The following is a 20,486-nucleotide window of genomic DNA, read 5'->3' as shown; positions in this document are numbered from 1 at the left end:
GAGAGACTTGATATCATGATCAACAAAGGTTTTAGTAAAATAGTAAAATCATATCATAAACAGTAAAATTATTCGAATCAATTGTTTCAAATTCCTTAGATGAATTTCTGAATGTTTAGCAAACATTTTACAGGATTTACAAAGCTTTCTAGAGATTCCATGTGGATTAATTATATATTATTATCTCCTGTATATAGATCCTATTATCATCGTAATTTTTATACTTAAAAAATTTATATTAAGATCCTTATAATTATGAAAAAATAAAAAAATTATTATTTATCCTAACACCATTAATTATATTAATGAAAAATATAATATGTAATATTATGTGCTGGATTGATAAAAAATAATAGTCAAAAAAATAATTTTAACCTTTATTTTTTTCTAATAATTTTATTAGCAAAACTATAATTTCACTTGAAACTAAAAATAATGTTAATTTTATCTTTTTAACTATCATTTTTGTATTGATCTAATATACGATGTCACATGTTTTATTTTTTATCTATACAACTAACTGATATTAGACTAAATAATATTATTTATTTTATTTTTAAAATTATATGTATCTTAATATAAAATTTTGAAGTATAGAAATCGTAGTGTTAATTATTAGCCCTATGTTAATTAGAATTATATTACTAACTAGAAAGAATTAGAGGCTCGGAAAGAGAGATATAATGGTCTCTCCTCAACGGCAACTATTCTTTAGACTCAATTCAAGCCGAGCCAAGTTTCCTTCTTCCGAGGTTTCCAACGTTAGTAGTTAACCATGGGATAAAGCTGTTATGGTTGGTACCAGACAGCTTCAAACATCCGATATATCGAAAAGTATTATCTAGCATAATTAATAAAGACTTTTGATAATTGATTATAAACCTCACTTATTTTCTTTATAAATAATAAAAAACTACACATTTTCATGCCTAACTTTTTCTTATTATCCAAACCGCCTGTTGTGGGCCACAATGGAGGAACGTGGGACCATAATGGAGAGCGCGTAATCCACAAAAATATTATTTTCTTTTCTTTTCCTTCTTTGAGCCTCCGCCCTCACCAAACAAAGCGGATGATGGCAAGGAACTAAAAGAAAAAGGAGGAGGAAGAAGAAGAAGAAGAAAAAGAAAACATTTTCGATTTTCCAGAACCGCAACCACTTCTCCATCCGCCATCCTTCTCTCTCCCTCCAAAGTATATGTGGTTCCGCAACCACCGGAATGAGGCGGAGCCGCCCGCCTTCGGCCGGAAACGCTGACCCTACCCCTTCTCCACCCCCCACCCACCTTCCATGGAGTCGCGATCTCTAATCCTCGCCGTGCTCCTGACCGTGCTCCTTTCCCCCCACCTCGTCCCCGCCGATGTCCCCTCCTTCGGCCCCTTCCCGTCGCCGTCGTCATCCCCATCCCCATCCCCATCTCCGTCGCCGTCGTCATGCCCATCCCCGTCGCCGTCGTCATTCCCATCTCCGTCGCCGCACACTTACGCCACGCTGCAGAATCATGTGACATCGACCGCCCGCCAGCTGCCGCATCAGCCTAGTAGCAATGACGGCCACCAGGAGCAGCCACCGGCGCCGCACGGAAATTTTGACCGGCTCAATCTCGGGGAGAAGGTTGGGCTGGCGTTTCTCGCCGTCGCCGTGGCGCTCCAGGTGGTGCTGGGGGGATTCCTGGTCTTCCAGAGACAGCAGTTGAGGAAAATGGAGCGCGGGGATCGGCTGATGGCGGAGGAGCCTTCCTCTTCCTCTGCTTCCTCTTCTTCTTCGTGATCCTTGGGATTAGGATTGGGGCTTCCCCAAAACCCAAGTTTTTCCTCTCCCATGGATGGAAAAAGTTGTTTCTTTCTTATCTTCCCCGAGCCACCGCTAGAAATCGGTTCATTCAGAATCCAATTTTGAGTCTCGCGCTCGGGAATCGGATGTTCGGTGATCAGGTACGTCTTGTATGCAACAACGAGGCAAAATTTGAAATCTGTGTCATGTTTCAATTGTCCATAGCCAGATCCTAAATAATTTCATCTGCCTTAAAGATCCATTATTTTCTTCTTTTCGATCAATGTTTGTTGGTTTCTACTCTCATCTACATCTCCGTCCTGTTATTCCCCGTATGATAGGAGCGTGCAGTAATCCCCTCTTTCTCTTTCTGCATGTTTTCCAAGAATAATGTTCTCAGAATCTCCTTCACTTTGTACTATTTCTGACGTGCATAGTGTTGCGTTGTGTTCCTGAGTTCGCTTTTGCAGTTTGCATCGTTCTTTCTTTTCTTTTTGCAGTTGATTGGCTTGGATTTATCTGAACAAGACTTCGTGAGCCCCAAAGATGCGTGGACGATTAAAGGGGATGAAGGAGACTGCAAGAATTGTAGCAAACGATCATTCAACAACCATGAATCCACATCCATCATCGATCGCCTCAACTGCGACATCGTCACTTTTTCTGGAGGACTAACAGCATCTTAGGCAATAGGTTTTTGGAGGACTATTATCACCCTCGTCACTTATGTTTTATTTTGATGGTGAGACTTCTTGTTTAAGAATTTTGAGATTCGATGCCCTTTCAATTAATCAGCACTTAAAACATATGAAAATGTGAATCATATAACTAGAAATTATTAATCATGAAAATGATAAAAAAAAAATAATTAGTTAATATTAAAAACAAGCTATGTTTCCTAAAATGTCAGGATAGAATGTAGAGCATCGAAAACCTCATTGTGCTTATGCGTTTTCGGAAGGACAAGAAGGAAATCGATGAAAGGGGTTGACTATGGATCTGTTGAATAAGCGCCGAAAGCAATTTGACCACAACGTAGTCAACGATATTATTGAGATTGGAGATAACATTCTCGTGTACATTATTTATTCGTGAGAGGAAATAAAACCACAGTAGAAACGCTTGGAGGCGAGTCCGCAAACCACAGTATTTTGACTGAGAGAAAACCAAACCGCAAGACCCCAAACACCGCGCCGAACCCTAACGGAGAGAGAACAAAGATCACCAGAAAATGGCGAGCAGCAGCGCGGCGAAGAACCCCAAGAAGACGAACCTCCTCGATCACCACTCCATCAAGCATCTCCTCGACGAATCCGTCACCGAGGTCGAAATCCGGACCCATGTTTCGCTTCCTCTTTCGATCTCTCGATCTCTCGAATTTCTCGTTTGCCGAGATCTCTCGGTCTCTAGGGTTTCTTAGATGGAATCAGTTTCTTTGGATTCAGGTCGTCAAGAGTCGGGGGTACGCGGAAGACTCCAGGTTGAGCAACGTGAGGTTGCTGATCGGATCCATCATCATCGCCATCGCGCTCCTTGCGCAGTTCTACCCCAAGAAGTTTCCCGAGAACAGGGATTTCCTTATTGTTTGCATCGGATTATATCCTCCTTTCCATTTTGTTGTTTAAAGTTGGAATCTTTGTTATTTTTGCTTCCCCCTAAAAAAGCTGGAACTTTTGGTTGGTTCTTTTGATGAGATTGTTTTCTCTTTGACGTGGGCAAGTATGTGGTATTTAACGGGCTGTTGCAGTTCATCAGCTACACAAAGGAGAAGAACGCTATCCTTTTTACTTATCCTCCGGCTGTGAGTTCCCTTTTCTTGAATCAGCGTAGTGATTTTCGATGTTTTTACCTTGTTAATAATGGTCGTGTTGTAGATGTTGGTGTTAATGTGAAGAGATGATATGCCACAACTTCTGTTTCTTTTCTTTCATGTACTTGTATGGCAAGAAATTAGTTGGTTGTCTAATGAAAACGACCAATTGAAACAAGTTAAAAGATGGTGGTTAAGAGAAGGAAGATAGGGATGAGGCCTAGAAAGATGGGAATGTGAGGAGGAGGAGGAGGAGGAGGAGCCTCAATCTACGATGATCACACTAACAAGAAGCTTAAGATCCCAACCATTTTTGGGCAGCTTTATGAATCTATTCCTTTCAAGTAGCTCTATTTACTGTTACCTCACCAGTTTTGAACAATAGCACGAGCCTTCATATGTTAATTCTAATAAAGTATTCAACTTATGTAGCACTTTCATTGTGTCTTCTTTCACCACTAATTTTTTTATTCAGCTCATGCCAATGGTGACTCTGTGGTCTCCAAAGAAGTAAGAGCACAATATCATGGTCATCATATCCTTGTTGGAGATGTTAACACATGTACACATTGAACATGTGTCGGAAACATTTTGTGTCTGATGGTTCTGCAAACTGATATTTATCATGAAAGTACATTTTGAATGTCAATGTCACTTACAAGACTTTAGGTGCATTGTGATTCTAATGTTTAAAAGGTAATAAAGAAACTCTCACAATAATTATCTATTAGCTAACTCAAAAATGGATAAAACATCTATTAATCTCCTACAAAAGTCCCGGGCTACCTCTTAGTTGCTTAGGCATTAATTTTTGTGTGAGTTAGTTGTGGATCAAAATTTTTTTTTAATCCCCTTTCGCTTCTCCTGAAATTCCTCAGCAACAGTAATGATAACGATATTTAGAGACAGTTCCTTTTTCTTCTTTTCTCATCCTTGTCATGACAACTAGAGGCACAGCTTATACTGCCTGCAGAGCCATCACATCTTGAAGCATGCTTTAGTAATCACTTTTCTTTTGGATTATGTAGTTTTTATGTCTGAATATGATCTTTCTTTTTTCTTTTGCTAAAATTTACTGGTTCTTCCATTTTTGTCTTCAAGAATAGGGAGTATAATCTAAAATCGAAAAATATGATGAAATCACTGATTTTGGAAGATGTTCAGATGATTGTAGTAATTAAGAACAGAAAACTGAACTTTTAATTTATTGATAATTGGTACACACAAAAGCAACTACAGTGATGGTGTCTTACCATTTAATTCTCAAAGAATTTGAGTCAATTATAAGTTGGCTCAACCTTCGTCAGGTGTTTGATGAACTAACGTCATAGTGCCTAACAGAAAGAATCATTCAAATAATGAGTATGCCAAGAATTATTTGTTGTTGAGAGATAATTGTTTGCGTCATTGTAATCGTGGTCAGGTGGTAAATCATTTTGCTTCTCATTTGAAAAAAAAAAACATTATTATATAGCTTATTGGGTTGTTTTAGGGGTGATGAGTTTCAGGCATTCAAACTAAATAATTTTCACCCTCGTGATACATATTGGAGCTCATACTAATTTTTATCATGGAAACAGGGATCTTTCAATAGTACTGGATTGGTTGTGTCTTCGAAGTTGCCAAGGTTCTCTGATATGTACACTCTTACAATAGCCAGTGCAGATCCAAAGTCCATTTCTGCTAATAAGCCAGTTGTTCTGACAAAGAGCGTCACAAAATGGTTAGTTTTGTTTTTGTGCTATCTTTGTTATTTGATACAAACATCTCTTTCAGTGTGATTTCTTGATGCATGTTGAAATGTGAGTGTTAAATGAAATGACCGAGGGCCGTCAATAAATTAAGATTTGAATCAGCAACAAAACTGAAAATTGATGTTAGCTTAATTTATTTATCGTTCTGTGATGATGTAACATGTTTTTCGTGGAAATTAAGGGATTTATGACCAAGGATTTAGAATAACTTGCTGAATTCTTGGCATAGTTTTTCCTGGATATAGTATATTTTTAAAAAACCATAATGATGAAGGCAATTATGGATATTGTTATAGTTGCATCTGTTCTAAGATTTGCTGCAGATAACTGCTGTGATAAAACAATCTTATCACAGCTTTTTGTCACCTTCATATTAAATTCCTACCTGAGCTTCTGTCAACCAATCATTTGACTTTTATTGAACATAGTAGTCATCAATCAAGTGAGTTCTTTTTAGTAGCAAAATTGGATAACACAATTATTTATCCAAATCCAATTTGTATCCTGGTGCAGTTGTAAATGGTTTACATGAATACATGTGTATCATATAGTCATATACAAATGAGACAATGAATATAGTTCTAATTCCACCCACATCTGAATATCCGGGTGTATTCTAGTGTTTAAATAAAAAAAATTATATTGTTGATTTCCTATGTATGAATATTGCCTTGTTTTTATAATTGTTTTACTTTTTGCATTTGTACAAGTGTGATCGTTCGAGAAATAAGTTCGGTGGATTTCAGTTACTTTTTGACTATTTGTTAGCCACATCCTCAATTCAAAGCCATATCTGTTATTTATCTGACTGTTATCGCATCAGATTAAACGTTGTTACAGAGATGGTATTCTTTAGTTGCACATGCATAACCAAAATTTTATCTGCTTATTGTAGATGGATTTGGATATGGTTTTTCCAATATTGTATCATTAGCCCCTTCGATAAGAAATAATTGCGGATGTGGGCAGAGGACCCAATGTTCTTTTCTTAAGTTGTCTTGTCGGATTTTGTTTTTGAGAAAACTGATCCAACTCTTTGTTTGTGAGCTTGTTTGGCATTTTAGCTTCATGATTCACCTGTTTCTGCCTCTCTTTCAGGTTCACCAAAGATGGTGTCCTTGTTGAAGGTCTCTTCTGGAAGGATGTTGAGAAACTGATTGATGATTACAATGGGGATCGGAAGAGCAAATGAGATCAGACGTTTTCAAGACTAGTTTATGAAAACCTGCTTTAGACATTTGGTGCAGCGGGGAGCCCTTTTCTGATCGAAGCATTTGCTAGATTGCGCAACATAATGATAGTGGAAGTAAATTGCATGAACTAACTCAAAACAGCTTACAAATTGTTAAATCCAACATTCTGTCGCAAGCAAATGTCATCTACTGACTGACCTGCTGAAATCAAGAAATCCAGTTTCTCGGAAATGCTTAATAACGTGGAATGATGTTTCTTGCAATTCTGAATTTTGCTAAGTAGCTTAATTTCTTTGTTATCAAAGGTGATTCAATAATATGTGATGGTTTACATCCCAGAGAAGCATGTGTTTGGTGGCTTCTGCTGGATGAAACAATCAATCTTCAGGCTTTACCAGTAGAAGCCATCAGCAAGAATCCTTTATTATGCTACCATTTCTTCAAACTGGTGTTTGATGAACTGCTAGTGTTGGATGTTTTGTCTATATTAAATTTGAAAGGATGGTGATGTTGGTATGTGACAGATGCACTGAACATTCTTATCAAGCCTTTGATTTCTTTTTATTTTATTAATAATCATGACATGTCGGTTAAGAATCGGGATAAGATCTTTGTCTGTGTTTTAATGAGCTACAGGTAATATCGCTTCTACTACGATGCATCGGTAAATGACGTTGCAGATTGTTGAGTAACTGTTATTGATCTTACTTTTGTGTCCACGTTGAATCGAGCTCTAAGATGATGATTGATATCATTGGAAGATAATAATTATTTTTTCCTTGGAAGAATTATGAATATTGTTAAGTATACTTTTCATCTTATATCTAACAACACATGTACTCCGAAAAGAAGAAAGGTTGGCTACTATCTCGAAAAGAAGCGATTCTTTTCCTCCATATGTATCTAACGTGGACATGAATGAATGGGGATTGAATTCTTTCTTTCGTCAATAAAACTTAAAAACTTTAGAAAATATATGTAATATCTGAAAAGTGGAATATAATTGATGAAGCCATCAAATCCTTTTTTCTGTGAATGTGGCATGACTATTTTGTGTGAGATATCTGCAGCTTTAGCCTGTAGCCAACTCTGACAACGGCAGTGGCTACAATCCAAAATTCTAGTCAGTAGTATATCATGCTTTCTGTTCATCTTTGCGGATACATCTTTGGGAATCAAAAGCAGTGTCATCAGAGTGGCAGTGATCACCACTGATGCCCCGACAACAATATCTCCCATCTGAAAGCCCCAATTGCAGCAGTTCCATTACAGGTTAGGTTAGTGTGTGGTTGGATTATTTACTAGTCAGTCTCTTCAACAGAGAGAGAGAGAGAGAGAGAGAGAGAGAGAGAGAGAGAGAGAGAGAAAACCTAATGGACCACCAACCAGGAGATGCTGAAATATATCAGAAGAAAAATTGCTCAAGTTTGGCAAATTTTCTATCCAGTAGTTAAAAAACATAATATAAGAAGAATAAAACAAAAAAGAAAAGAATGAAACTTTTAAATCTTAGTCATCAATAATATCTTTAAATATTTAAAAATATAATTATGTATGTCGATTTTCTCTCAATATATTATATTAATGAGAGAGTCTCACTGAATATATCTTTTTTTAGTCACTAATATTTTTCAAGTTCGTTTAGTAAGTATGACTTCCTTCAAAATAATTATCGAAAATTTATTTAGTAAAACTAATCATTTATCTGAACTAATTATATATTATATTATGTAATTAGTCGCTTTTAACATCTCGATCTCTATATTTTTAAATATTAAATACAGATTCTTATACTTTAAAACATTGAGATGCTTATACAGAATTTAAAAAATAATTTTATAAAATTTAAAATCAAGAAAGAGATAGGTTTTGTTGAATTAACAAATTAAATGTCTCTTTTTATTGAGTATAGAAATAATCTCAATGTAATTTTTGAAAATATAAAGATCGAAATACTAAAAATAATTAATTACAAAAGATAATATATAATTAACTTCATTTATCCCTATTAAACAAAATCCAGTCTTCCAGCAATATCATAATGCATTTAAGTCATTTAACTTCATTTACCTACAACCAAAGGAAAAAAAAAAAAAAAAATCCAAAGATCAGACAATGGAGATCTCCGCCTGCCTTCTCGCTGCTTTCCTATTCCTCCTCTTGTCTCTCACTTCAGCCACTGACAGTAAGAGTAAGTGCTTCCTCTCTATCTTCGCTCGCTCTCTTCTTCTTAGATCTCAGTAAGGAGCTCTTCCTCACTGTGGAAGGGAGCTCCATTTCTGCTGGGATCTGTGGAGTCAGTGCTGCATTGTCTGATTCAGGAGTCCGTCCTCCTATTTGCGTTTCTTTCCTTTTTTTTTTCGTTTTGCTATGATGGTGTTTCTTTCCTTCATTTAGTTGCGTGCCATTTGACGATGTTCACGTTTCTGTACGTGAAGCAGATTGCTTGGTGATGCTAATTGGTTTGAGGATTTTGGCTATATTGTACTTTCTTGTTCATCTTGTGTTCTCTTGTTGCTTTGCTGCTGAATCAGATGCTTACTTATCTTTGTTTGTAATTTCCAGCAACGTAATCGATTTAGATTCTCTTAGTAACGAAGCATCACTAGGATTTTAATAAATTATTACATTATAAGATGATATAAAATATATAATCAGTCACCCACTGTCCGTCAAGCTAATGCCACGTAAACCTCAAAAAGAGTAAAAAAAGACTCGGACATCCTGACGCCCAGAAATCGAAAAGATAGTTCAGATTAATTACCGAAATACTTCCCCCTATATAATATTATCGGGACTTCAAAGACGGCTTGAATCGGTTATGAATTATCTCCTTTAGAATATTCATAAGAATATTTTTAAAAATTCATAAGAACATAGTGAATTATTATTAAAACTTTAAGAATCTGTACCTTTATTTTGGTTCTTTCGACGATAGATCAAATGCAAGAAAAATATGATTATAAAGCTTGTTGGATAGGATTAAATAGTTTAATCATAAAAAATTATGATTTATGGAGTGAGTCCTTATATTTTGATGAAGGTGCACGATAAAAATAAAGTGCTTTTATAAGAATAGAAGATCAAGTATTAGTCTTAGTAAGAAGCCGAGTAGATAGATAAAAAAGCTCTAGGATTATAACAATTTATTCAAACTTGTGCATTATATGAAGATTAATTATCAATCTCAGAATCAAAGTACTTCAAATTGGCTTAGCCACTTAATACTTGATGACTCTTTAGTCATTATTGTGGCAAAGGATAACTCATACTGTCTTCATTAATCATGATCATCCAAGCTAGAGCATTGGCTTACATGCCATCAAATGCAAACTTAAAGGGAGCTTGAGAAGGCTCAAAAGTCTTCTAATCATCTTGGGAAGAGGGGTCAACCATCATGAAAAATGATAATTATCTGCCGGAAAGTAGGATAGGTTCAAGAAGGTATTTAATTGTTGTCATCATTATCTGGTGCATATTTTGTAGTGGAATTAGGATCCAGAGAAACTGTTACATGGATTGATGAGTTTAGCTCTTCACTCTTAACTTCTAAATACTAGTTATATAATGACAACCAGTATATTTCCTACCTGTCCTTTTTCCATCACTCTCTTCTCCCTTTAATTTTCTTTCTGCCTCAATTTTCTCTTAGAGTTTACCTTCCCTTTACTGTAACATTGAATAGTAGGCAACCATTCTCTCAGCTTCTCAGTTTGTTTATACTATTAGCTGAAATATGATTGAAAGAAGCTTCTTTAAGTTTTGTCATTCCATATAATTGTTCATATTGTACTTGTTTTCTCCCTAATTTTCCTCATGAATAAGCATCTTTCTTGCCCCAAATTTCCTTGTTTTTACAGATAATCCTGCAAGACCAGCTTGTGGCAGTGATCAACAGCGACAGAACATCCCACAAATCGCATGCACTATTTGACAATGCAGGCCTTGGTTGCTTAGCCTTGCAATACATCAAAGCCTACCAGGGTCAGTGTGGTGAGGTTGGCGACAACAAGAAGCCACCTGACACTAGTTTTGTCGACACATTTGCTCCCCTCTGTGGTGTCGAGGCACCAACCCTTGCTCCGATCACCGGTCGGCTACTTGCCTGCCAGAGCACCTACGTCTCTCCCGAAGAGGCCTTCGATATCTTGATTGAAAATGGTAGGAGCCTGCAGATACTGTATGACAAGAACCACATTTAAAAGTAGGAGTTGCTGTGAGTGGCACTGATGGTGGAGCTCCCTGTTGGGCTGATAGCCCATATTCAGCCCATGTGGGCTGGGGCAGCCTACAGCCCACACCTCCTCTTAACCTAACCCTAATTAAGAGAAGAAGGAGAATAAGACAGAAAAGGAAGAGAAAGAAAGAGAAATAGATAAGGACAACGCAGAGAGACTGTTCTTAATCATTTAGTAGTATTCTTATCTCAGGTTAGATCAAATCTACAGTACACTCTTGTTGTGATTACTTGGGGAGGTTTTAAATATTATGGGCAGTAACGTGATCCTTGTATCCCAGTTATTCTCTTGTGGTTGTTGCTAGGGTTTAGGGCAAGAGATTGAGATTTGTATATTCATTATTCTCATAGTGGATTATCTCTAATTTGCCTCATGGTTTTTACCCTTCACATTGAAGGGGTTTTCCACGTATATCTTGGTGTTCTGTTTGATTGTGTTTCTATTTAATTCCGCTGTGTATTATGATCTTCTAGTATTTGTTCATATACAAAGGTTATTCCTCTCTATATCCCCATCAACTAGTATCAGAGCGGGGTTTTGGTGATTTAATTTTTGTATTTGAACATGGAGACCAGTAATATTTCTCGCATGATTAGTTTGAATGGAAATAATTGGATGATATGAAAACCAAGAATGGAAGATCTCTTACATTGCAAAGATTTGTATGGACCTTTGTAGGGGGATAGTGCAAAACCTACAACTATGACAGATGATGAGTGGAAGAGGTTAGATCGAAAAACAATTGGGTTTATTAGACAGTGGCTTGATGATAGTGTCTTTCACCATGTTTCTACTGAAATTTCTACATATTCTCTTTGGAAAAAATTGGAAAGTCTCTATGAAAGAAAAACAACTGGTAACAAAACTTTTTTTGATCAGAAAACTTATGAACCTAAAATATAGAGAGGGTGCTTCTATTGCTGAGCATTTGAATGAAATGCAGAGTATTACTAACCAGTTATCCTCTATGAAAATGTCTCTTGATAATGAGTTGCAGGCATTGTTACTTCTCAGTTCATTACCAGAAAGTTGGGAGACACTAGTGGTTTCCCTTAGTAATTCTGCGTCAGATGGCATTGTCACTATGAGTCAAGTAATAAGCAGTTTGTTGAATAAGGAGTTGAGAAGAAAGAGTTCAGCAACATCTCAGAATGATTCACAGGCACTTATCTCAGAGAACAGAGGAAGGTCAAAGTCTAGAAGCAGTTCACATATGGATAGGAGCAAGTCAAGATCAAGAAAAGATATTGTTTGCTATAACTGTGGTGAGAAAGGACATTACAAGAACCAATGTAAACAACATAAGAAGAACAAGAAAAAGGGAAAAGAAGTGGAGTCTACAGAGTCAAAGGATAATACTACAGTTATAGTACAAGATGGTGATTATTTGATTTTGTCTCCTTCTGATGATATTTTTTCTTGTGTGTGTCAGGATCTTGAGTGGGTGATTGACACAGGTGCTTCTTATCATGCTACATCACGGAGGGAGTTTTTTGCTACATATAGGTCTGGAAACTTTGGTGTTGTCAAGATGGGCAACTATGGCACAGCAGACATCATTGGCATGGGTGATATCCATTTAAAGACCAACCTTGGCTGCAAGTTGGTGCTTAAGGATGTGAGGCATGTGATTGACTTGAGCCTGAATTTAATTTCAGTTGGAAGACTAGATGATGAAGACTATGAAAGCAGATTTCACAGAGGGCAATGGAAGCTCAGTAAGGGTTCTCTTGTTATAGCTAGTGGAAAGAAATGTCATACATTGTACAGGTTGCAGGCTAAAGCTTATGGTGAGCAGTTAAATGCTACAGAGAAAGACTTCAGTATGGAGTTGTGGCATAGGCGATTGGGACACATGAGCGAGAAGGGGCTGCAAGCTCTTTCCAAGAGAGAGGTATTGCCAGATCTCAGAGGTATACATCTGAACCCTTGTATTGATTGTTTGGCTGGTAAACAACATAGAGTTTCATTTGCTAGTGCTGCTTTGTCTAGAAGAATGCATGCCTTAGATTGTGTTTATACAGATGTATGTGGTCCTTTGAGAACAAAAACTCTTGGTGGATCTGTTGATGTTCTTGGTATAAGTGGTGCACTTTATTTTGTCACTTTTATAGATGATTTTTCCAGAAAAGTTTGGGCCTATGCTTTGAAGACCAAAGATCAGGTTATTAATATCTTCAAAGAGTTTCATGCCAGGGTTGAAAGGGAGACAGAAAGGAAATTGAAATGCATAAGATCAGATAATGGTGATGAGTATACAGGATTGTTTAATGACTATTGCAGGTCACATGAGATCCAACATGAGATGACAGTTCCTGGTACACCTCAACATAATGCAATTGCAGAGAGGATGAACCGCACCATCATGGAAAAAATTAGATATATGCTTTCACAGGCCAAGCTACCCAAAAGGTTTTGAGATGAGGCTTTGAGGACTGCAGTTGATGTGATCAACTTATCACCATGTACAGCCCTAGATGGTGATGTTGTAATGCATGTATGGTCAGAGAAAGATGTTTCCTACATGCATTTGAGAGTATTTGGTTGTCACGCATTTGCACATATTCCAGACAATGAGAGGTCCAAGCTGGATGGTAAGTCTAAAGAATGTATTTTTCTTGGTTACTCACATGATCATTTTGGTTACAGGTTTTGGGATCCAGAAAAGTAGAAGGTATTCAGAAGCAGAGATGTAGTCTTCTTTGAGGATCAAACCTTTGAAGATTTGAAGAAGAAGACACATGTCAAGACTTCTGCAGAAGGATTAGAAGATTGTGACCCAGTTATTCCTCCAGTATATCATGGTGATGGGGGAGATGTGCAGGAAGATAGTGTAGAGCCTGATGTTGATATACCTGCAGGACATGTTGAGCAAGAAGAAGTAGGAGAGCAAGTTCCAACAGAACCTCAATTGAGAAGATCTTCTAGACAACATCAACCTTCCAGAAGATACTCTACAGATGTTTATGTGATGCTTACTGATGCAGGTGAACCAGAGAGTTACCAGGAAGCAATTGAAAGTGAGCAGAAAGAGAAGTGGTTAGTTGCCATGCAGAAAGAGATGGATGCTCTTCAGAAGAACCACACTTATAATTTGGTGCTGCTACCAAATGGAATGAAGGCCTTGAAGAACAAGTGGGTTTTTAGGTTGAAGACTCAAGAATATTGTTCTCAACCAAAGTACAAAGCTAGATTGGTTGTGAAAGACTTTGGTCAAAAGAAAGGTATTGACTTTGAAGAGATTTTCTCTCCTGTTGTTAAAATGACTTCTATTCGTGTTGATCTTGGTATTGCTGCTAGCCAGGACTTGGAGGTTGAGCAGTTAGATGTGAAGACAGCTTTCCTTCATGGTGATTTGGAGGAGGAAATTTATATGGAGCAACCAGAAGGCTTCAAAGTCAAAGGTAAAGATAATTTTGTCTACAAGTTGAAGAAGAGCTTGTATGGGCTAAAGCAAGCTCCAAGATAGTGGTACAGAAAGTTTGATTCATTTATGATAGAAAATGGATACAAAAGAACGACATCAGATCATTGTGTGTGCATCAAATGGTTTGGTGTGGGTTTTATTATTATCTTACTTTATGTTGATGACATGCTTATTCTTGGGAAAGATATGTCTAAAATTGACAGGTTAAAGAAGGAACTGATTGAGTCTTTTGCAATGAAGGACATGGGGCCAACAAAACAAATACTAGGCATGCAGATTTCCCGTGACAGGAAAAACAAGAAGATTTGGTTGTCACAGGAGAAATACATCGAGAAGGTATTGGAAAGATTCAGTATGAGCAACGCAAAACCAGTTGGTTCTCCTCTTGCAGGTCACTTCAAGTTGTGCTCAGAACAGAGTCTGTCAAGTGATGAGGAGAAGGAGAAAATGCAAAAGGTTCCTTATGCTTTAGCAGTTAGAAGTTTAATGTATGCAATGGTATGTACGAGGCCGGACATCGTATATGCAGTGGGTGTTACTAGCAGATTTCTTGCAAATCCAGGCAAAGAGCACTGGGCAGTAGTGAAGTGGATTCTTAGATATCTCAAAGGGAGCTCTAAGATTTGTTTAAGCTTTGGAGGTGGACCACATGTGTTGACAGGTTACACAGATGCAGATATGGCAAGAGATATAGATACGAGAAAGTCTACTTCAGGTTATGTACTTACTTTTGCAGGGGGAGCTATGTCATGGCAATCCAGGTTGCAAAGGTGTATTGCTCTCTCTACCACAGAAGCAGAATATATTGCTGCTACAGAGGTATGCAAAGAAATGTTATGGATGAAAGAATTCTTACAAGAATTGGGGTTGAAACAGAAAAATTATGTGGTGCATTGTGACAACCAGAGTGCCATCCATTTGTGTAAGAACCCAATGTTTCATTCCAAATCAAAGCATATAGATGTCAGATACCACTGGATTCGAAATGTATTTGAAGAGAAGCAGTTGCAGCTTCAGAAAATTCATACAGATGATAACGGAGCAGACATGTTGACGAAGACCTTACCAAAAGAAAGACAGGAGATATGCCGACAGCTGATCGGCATGGCTTCACATTGAGGAGTCATGGGACAGCCTCCCTTATGGGCTGAAGGGGGAGGTTGTTGGGCTGATAGCCCATATTCAGCCCATGTGGGCTAGGGCAGCCCACACCCCATCTTAACCTAACCCTAATTAAGATTAGGGGGGGTGTGGTGGCTGCGTTTTAGAAGCAGAAAAAGGCTATAAAAAGGCAGCAACGAGGCATATCTTGAGAGCCACGGGATTCCAAAGAGAAGAAGGAGAACAAGGCAGAAAAGGAAGAAAGAAAGGGAAGAAGACAAGGACAACGCAGAGAGACTGTTCTCAATCATCTAGTAATGTTCTTATCTCAGGTTAGATCAAATCTACAGTAGACTCTTGCTGTGATTACTTGGGGAGGTTTTAGATATTGTGGGCAGTGACGTGATCCTTGTATCCCAGTTATTCTCTTGTGGTTGTTGCTAGGGTTTAGGGCAAGAGATTGAGATTTGTATATTCATTATTCTCATAGTGGATTATCTCTAGTTTTCCCTGTGGTTTTTACTCTTCACATTGAAAGGGTTTTCCACGTATATTTTGGTGTTCTGTTTGATTGTGTTTCTATTTAATTTCGCTGCGTATTATGATCTTCTAGTATTTGTTCATATACAAAGGTTATTCCTCTTTATATCCCCATCACTCCTTATTTTGGTGCGTTCTGTTTAGTAACGGGACGACAAACGACAGCTTAGTGCTCCAAAGAAGAGTGATGAAGATTGTCCACCCTGGATGTTTTGGCGGCGACGACGACGACTGCAGCGGTGGCAGTGGCTTCAGCAGTGGTTTATGGGCTATGGCTGCTGGAATTTGGATAAGCTGGCTTGTGAGATCCATGATACTAGGAGGAACATACCATTGGATGTTCTTTATTCTTTTCCTCAGTTAAATAGGATGGACATCATGAGAATTTTCCTTAATCAGTACCATCTAACCTTCCTTAATGTATCGAGAACTCCATGTCTAATATCAATTTCTTGGAGCATCAAACTCCCTTCATTTCATTCTAGATGGTTATTATTCAAGTTAGGAGTTTATTGTTGTTGTAGACAACTAAATATGAACATTTAAAATGAAATAATGAACCACATAAATTTATTTTCATTTCTATGAAACATATGATTGTAATGACCTATCATCAGATAAAATTGATCTTTCAATAGGCCACAGAATCTAATATAATGTCTTGAGCTTGCACAAATGCCATGTAAATTTCACTAGGTTATATGAGTGAATAAACCAGTAGCTAGAAATAAATACTAGCTTTGAATAGTTCTCCTGTCAAAATGATTTCATAGTTTTATGTATTTCTCAGGGCATTATGATTCCTTTTGCACATCTCTAAAGAAAACTCAGTCATTTAATGTGTAACAAAGAAAACAGAGAATGTTACATTGGCAACAAAATCATCTCCATACTAAATGATCTCTCTCTCTCTCTCTCTCTCTCTCTCTCTCTCTCTCATGCCATTATCTACCTCAAAGAGGTCCAATTGATTTCCTTAAACATAGCCTTACAAAACATTAGAAAGAATGGCTACACATTTTTTAATATTTGCACTCAGATGATAGCTTAGAGCTGAGCGGCTAAGATCTCATTCCATGTATCAGGAATACCTGGCAGGCACCAATGCAAGCAATCCTGAACACCTTGTGTGCCTTTAATACTGTACTTGGAGATATGCCCCTCATCCCTCAGTTGGGATAAAGCAGTGATATCCAAAAGCTCAACACTCGTGCCATTCACAGCACTTACAGCAGCTACATCAACAGCAGCATCCTGTGAAACAACACTCCCACCTGCCAGTGGTTTGGTATTATCACAAGTGCCTCCAGAGTTCCACTCTCCATTAAAGAAATGCCTGGGAGAAATTGACCTATAAAATGCTTTCAGCCGTGGATGCAGTGGCAGCTGGCCGTCTAACCACTTGACGACACTATGAACAGCAAAATCTTTGGCACTTCCCATGGGTGCAAGCTTCTTGTCGGTGTTGGGTGCTCCATTAACATACATTTCCCACCTATTAGCATTTAGCTTCCCTCTGTTCCAGTGGTGGCCAGTGTTAAGAATCAGAACATCAAATCTATGAAGATTTTGGCTTAAAAATGATGTTGGCCGATCAAGGTGCATGGCATAATTAGTAGCTGGATCTGATACATTCAGAGGTTCCACATCACAGAGGGTTGCAGACCAGTAGTACAAGATGGTGGTATTGGTGCTTGAGAACCGATAAGCCCAACCATTTGGTCGTGCAGCATCAGGGCCTGTGACAAAACCATACTGTAGCCCAACATCTTCCACATCGGATCTTTGTTCGCCACCGGACACCATACACATAAGTGATTGGAACTGCTGTCTTCCCAAGGAATCCCCTACAAAGGCAATGGTTTTGTCCTGCATCCTAAAAGACATTTAAACATTTAGAAAGCAAAAAAAACAATAGTTCCTCATATTCTAGAATACATAAACGATACTTTGGTCCTAGAATACACGAACATCAATGAGACCACCAAACATGCATCAAATAAAGGACGACAACAAAAGAAAAAGTAACTGCACCTTCTCAAGAATTTGGAACCCTCAAACTCGGGCATATCACAGCTTTCTGGCTGCCATCTGAATTTTTCATAGGAGAAATCTTTCCGCTGAGTCAATCTACATGCCCAAGGTTCAGATAGCCACTGTTTACATCCAAACCCAGAATACAAAGGTCTTCTCTCGTGTGAAACCCATTTCCCTTTTGCGTAGTTACAAGCTAACATAATCAAGAGATCAGAACATTGTGGATGATGAATTAATAAACTTCAAACATCTTCTGAAATCTAGTCAGATAGATGATTAGCACAAAAATTGCTATCTAGTTTATCGAATGCAGAAAGATTAAAGGTTATCACATATTAAATGATGAGGAAACACAAATTTTACAAGGAATTAAAAATGAAAGAGTTCATGCAACTTATCACATATACGTATCATTTGAGAATCAGAAAATTGACTCTAGGAAATTGGAACAACTGCAATATGAAACATCATCAAGAGCAAAAGACTACCGTTATTCTCTACAGTTATTGCTTGAAGACCTTCATCCACTTCTGTTGTTTTACTTGCTGTTGGAGAACCTACTGGCTTATCACTGAGAACTTGCGGTACTGTTCCATTTGTCCGATTTCCAATTGTGTCAGCATCTGGAAAATCTTCCTCTTCTGATGGAAGCTGATGGATATACTTAATGCGAGCAACTGGAATTAATAAAAAACCAGAGAACTAAATGGTGAGGAAAGATAGAACACCATTATTAGCAAAAGAATTAAAGAAATGAATATTGATGTATAATAAAAGAACATAACAGACCTTGAGGATACAAATCCTGCTCATGTTGTGGGTGGAAAGTATCTTGGTGCGGTGTTCTCTCCCATCCCCATATAAGAAGCGTTGTGAAGATGATGATGAGAGTGAGCGAAAGACGTTTACCTCTCAGTCCATTTAGAGTGCCCAATTTCATCCCTCTACAAACAAGCCAAACCACTTATTTTTGGCTTAAAAGGTGTGCAGACATAACATCACAAGATCCAGTTTCCTGTCTGCCGGAGAATGTAAAGAAAAAGAATGAAAAGGAGGGGGTCAAACTTCTGTTCTGATGATTTATCTTACAGACATCAACAGACGTTGCAAATATAAAAACAACTAAACTAATTAAAAAGATTGATAAAGAACAAACACTTCAATCCTTCCAAGTGTTTCTGGTTTAGCTCTTTAAAACACTGTTTGTACCTCACGTTGTAACCTTTATCTAACTTGATTTGCCCCTATATTCTTAAACTCTTCCCAAGCCTAGAAAAACCTCCATGTGCAACTTCAATTGGACGCAAGTAGGTTGCAGTAGTTATGTCACCAGAATATCAACTAGCTCATCTCTAAGATTACATGATGACTTCCCATACCTGATCCAGGCAGATGGATTCATAATGCTGCAGCAGCTTATTGTGTAATGCTAGTTGACATATTTGCATGCTTGTTGAATTTTATATATCTTAATTGATAATCATAATACAATTGTGAACCTACACTATCCTTTAGTTCACCGATATGCATGCCAACTGGATCATCCTCTCCTGCAATGATTGATTCAAATGTAACACAACTGATGCAGAAAACAATGCGGGAGAAAAGATTGCTAAGTTGTTAGATGCTTGTGGATGAACAAATAGGTCGGTCGACACCCTGAAACACGAGTTTGATAACTCTTATCAATTTCCATATAGTATTTATCTAATCAAAATTTGATACATGCAGAATAGGACAAAGAGAATAAGTGAAACCAGAGTTCCCATTCAATTAGATCAACTCTTCCAATTTCTGTCAGTACAACAGCTACAGAAACCCAAATCTTGAAAGAAGAAACCAACATGCTAGATATCTCAAACTCTGCTAATCATCAAAATCCAGAAGTAGAACCGCAATTACTAGCCATTGTCCCAAATGTTTGTGAGGCTTCATGAGCCATCATTAGAGTCCTGCTAGTCAAAAATAAATCTAGGAAAAATGTTTGCCCAAAGATTGGAACAACGTTTATAAGATTCATGCAGGACATGAAGAAAGATCAGCATTTTCCCGGTCATCAAGAGAGTGCACATCTATGTCTTGAGCTCAAAAAGTCCTAATATCTCCAGATTTTTCAGAGTTTGGGATAGATCTACTACTTACCGAAAACAAATTAAACGTAAGACGAGATAGGCATACAACAACACGAAATAGAAAAAAAAAAAAAAAAGAGGAATTAAATCTAAGAAATTAGGGCGAAAAGCTCGGTCGCTATAATCACATTGATTATTTTTTTCCTTGATTTGACGATGAATCATGAAGGGGAAGCGGAAAGGAAAGAGATTTCGCAGTGATGATGGCTTGACTTGCACCAAATACCAAACCAGACTCCGAAAAGGAAACTAGACAACCCACACGAAGAGTGTATCGGCTCGTAGCTTGCAGGATGTGTGGGTCCGAATCCGATCGATTCAGAGGAAATCGAATGCAGAAGAAGCGACGGACTCGAGGGAGGAGAGAAGGAAAGAAGGGAAGGGGACGAGGGCGGCTAATTTTCTACCGCGAAGTGGTCGGGCCGCCGTTGCTTTCTCCGAGAAGTAATCGACCGACGTCGTGAAGGGGAAGGAATCAGC

The 20,486-nt window shown here is 37.9% G+C and overlaps 3 protein-coding genes and 1 pseudogene across 8 annotated transcripts; 3 read left to right on the top strand and 1 right to left on the bottom strand.

Annotated features, from left to right (window-relative positions):
* The first annotated feature begins 1,063 nt into the window (after positions 1 to 1,063).
* On the top strand, positions 1,064 to 2,543 carry LOC135642202 (uncharacterized). Its single transcript, XM_065158139.1, has 2 exons — positions 1,064 to 1,935; positions 2,275 to 2,543. The coding sequence occupies exon 1, from the start codon at positions 1,292 to 1,294 to the stop codon at positions 1,769 to 1,771; it is 480 nt and encodes a 159-aa protein (XP_065014211.1). The 5' UTR covers positions 1,064 to 1,291; the 3' UTR covers positions 1,772 to 1,935; positions 2,275 to 2,543.
* A 347-nt stretch (positions 2,544 to 2,890) lies between these two features.
* LOC103992176 (signal peptidase complex subunit 2) lies at positions 2,891 to 6,762 on the top strand. The gene is made up of 5 exons (XM_009411786.3): positions 2,891 to 3,098; positions 3,220 to 3,371; positions 3,494 to 3,575; positions 5,165 to 5,307; positions 6,437 to 6,762. The coding sequence occupies exons 1-5, from the start codon at positions 3,006 to 3,008 to the stop codon at positions 6,528 to 6,530; spliced, it is 564 nt and encodes a 187-aa protein (XP_009410061.2). The 5' UTR covers positions 2,891 to 3,005; the 3' UTR covers positions 6,531 to 6,762.
* A 1,884-nt stretch (positions 6,763 to 8,646) lies between these two features.
* On the top strand, positions 8,647 to 16,201 carry LOC135642916 (uncharacterized; annotated as a pseudogene).
* A 453-nt stretch (positions 16,202 to 16,654) lies between these two features.
* Positions 16,655 to 20,486, bottom strand: LOC135584311 (protein trichome birefringence-like 16). 6 transcript variants are annotated; one of them, XM_065161073.1, is made up of 5 exons: positions 20,414 to 20,486; positions 18,664 to 18,893; positions 18,363 to 18,551; positions 17,872 to 18,067; positions 16,655 to 17,713 (listed from the first exon to the last, which is right to left on the bottom strand). In XM_065161073.1, the coding sequence occupies exons 2-5, from the start codon at positions 18,812 to 18,814 to the stop codon at positions 16,885 to 16,887; spliced, it is 1,365 nt and encodes a 454-aa protein (XP_065017145.1). In that variant the 5' UTR covers positions 18,815 to 18,893; positions 20,414 to 20,486; the 3' UTR covers positions 16,655 to 16,884. The 6 variants fall into 6 exon arrangements, with proteins under 6 accessions (XP_065017145.1, XP_065017142.1, XP_065017143.1 ...); XM_065161070.1 differs by having other exon boundaries at positions 20,135 to 20,465; XM_065161071.1 differs by having other exon boundaries at positions 18,664 to 18,889; positions 20,135 to 20,465.

The sequence above is a fragment of the Musa acuminata genome, chromosome BXJ3-7 (genome assembly GCF_036884655.1).
Source record: "Musa acuminata AAA Group cultivar baxijiao chromosome BXJ3-7, Cavendish_Baxijiao_AAA, whole genome shotgun sequence".
Classification (NCBI taxonomy): domain Eukaryota; kingdom Viridiplantae; phylum Streptophyta; class Magnoliopsida; order Zingiberales; family Musaceae; genus Musa; species Musa acuminata.
The sequence above is the reverse complement of the archived record's forward strand: the minus strand, read 5'-3'. Positions and strand labels throughout refer to the sequence as shown.

What these genes read in the sequence shown, in the direction of transcription:
- LOC135584311 (XM_065161073.1), bottom strand. Translation starts at nt 18,814, where the DNA reads ATGAAATTGGGCACTCTAAATGGACTGAGAGGTAAACGTCTTTCGCTC. An exon ending in GCAGGATTTGTATCCTCAAG is followed by an intron (nt 18,552 to 18,663) that starts GTCTGTTATGTT and finishes TATTAATTCCAG; the next exon opens with TTGCTCGCATTAAGTATATC. An exon ending in AATAACTGTAGAGAATAACG is followed by an intron (nt 18,068 to 18,362) that starts GTAGTCTTTTGC and finishes TGATTATGTTAG; the next exon opens with CTTGTAACTACGCAAAAGGG.
- LOC103992176 (XM_009411786.3), top strand. Translation starts at nt 3,006, where the DNA reads ATGGCGAGCAGCAGCGCGGCGAAGAACCCCAAGAAGACGAACCTCCTC. An exon ending in TCGACGAATCCGTCACCGAG is followed by an intron (nt 3,099 to 3,219) that starts GTCGAAATCCGG and finishes CTTTGGATTCAG; the next exon opens with GTCGTCAAGAGTCGGGGGTA. An exon ending in ACAAAGAGCGTCACAAAATG is followed by an intron (nt 5,308 to 6,436) that starts GTTAGTTTTGTT and finishes CCTCTCTTTCAG; the next exon opens with GTTCACCAAAGATGGTGTCC.
- LOC135642202 (XM_065158139.1), top strand. Translation starts at nt 1,292, where the DNA reads ATGGAGTCGCGATCTCTAATCCTCGCCGTGCTCCTGACCGTGCTCCTT.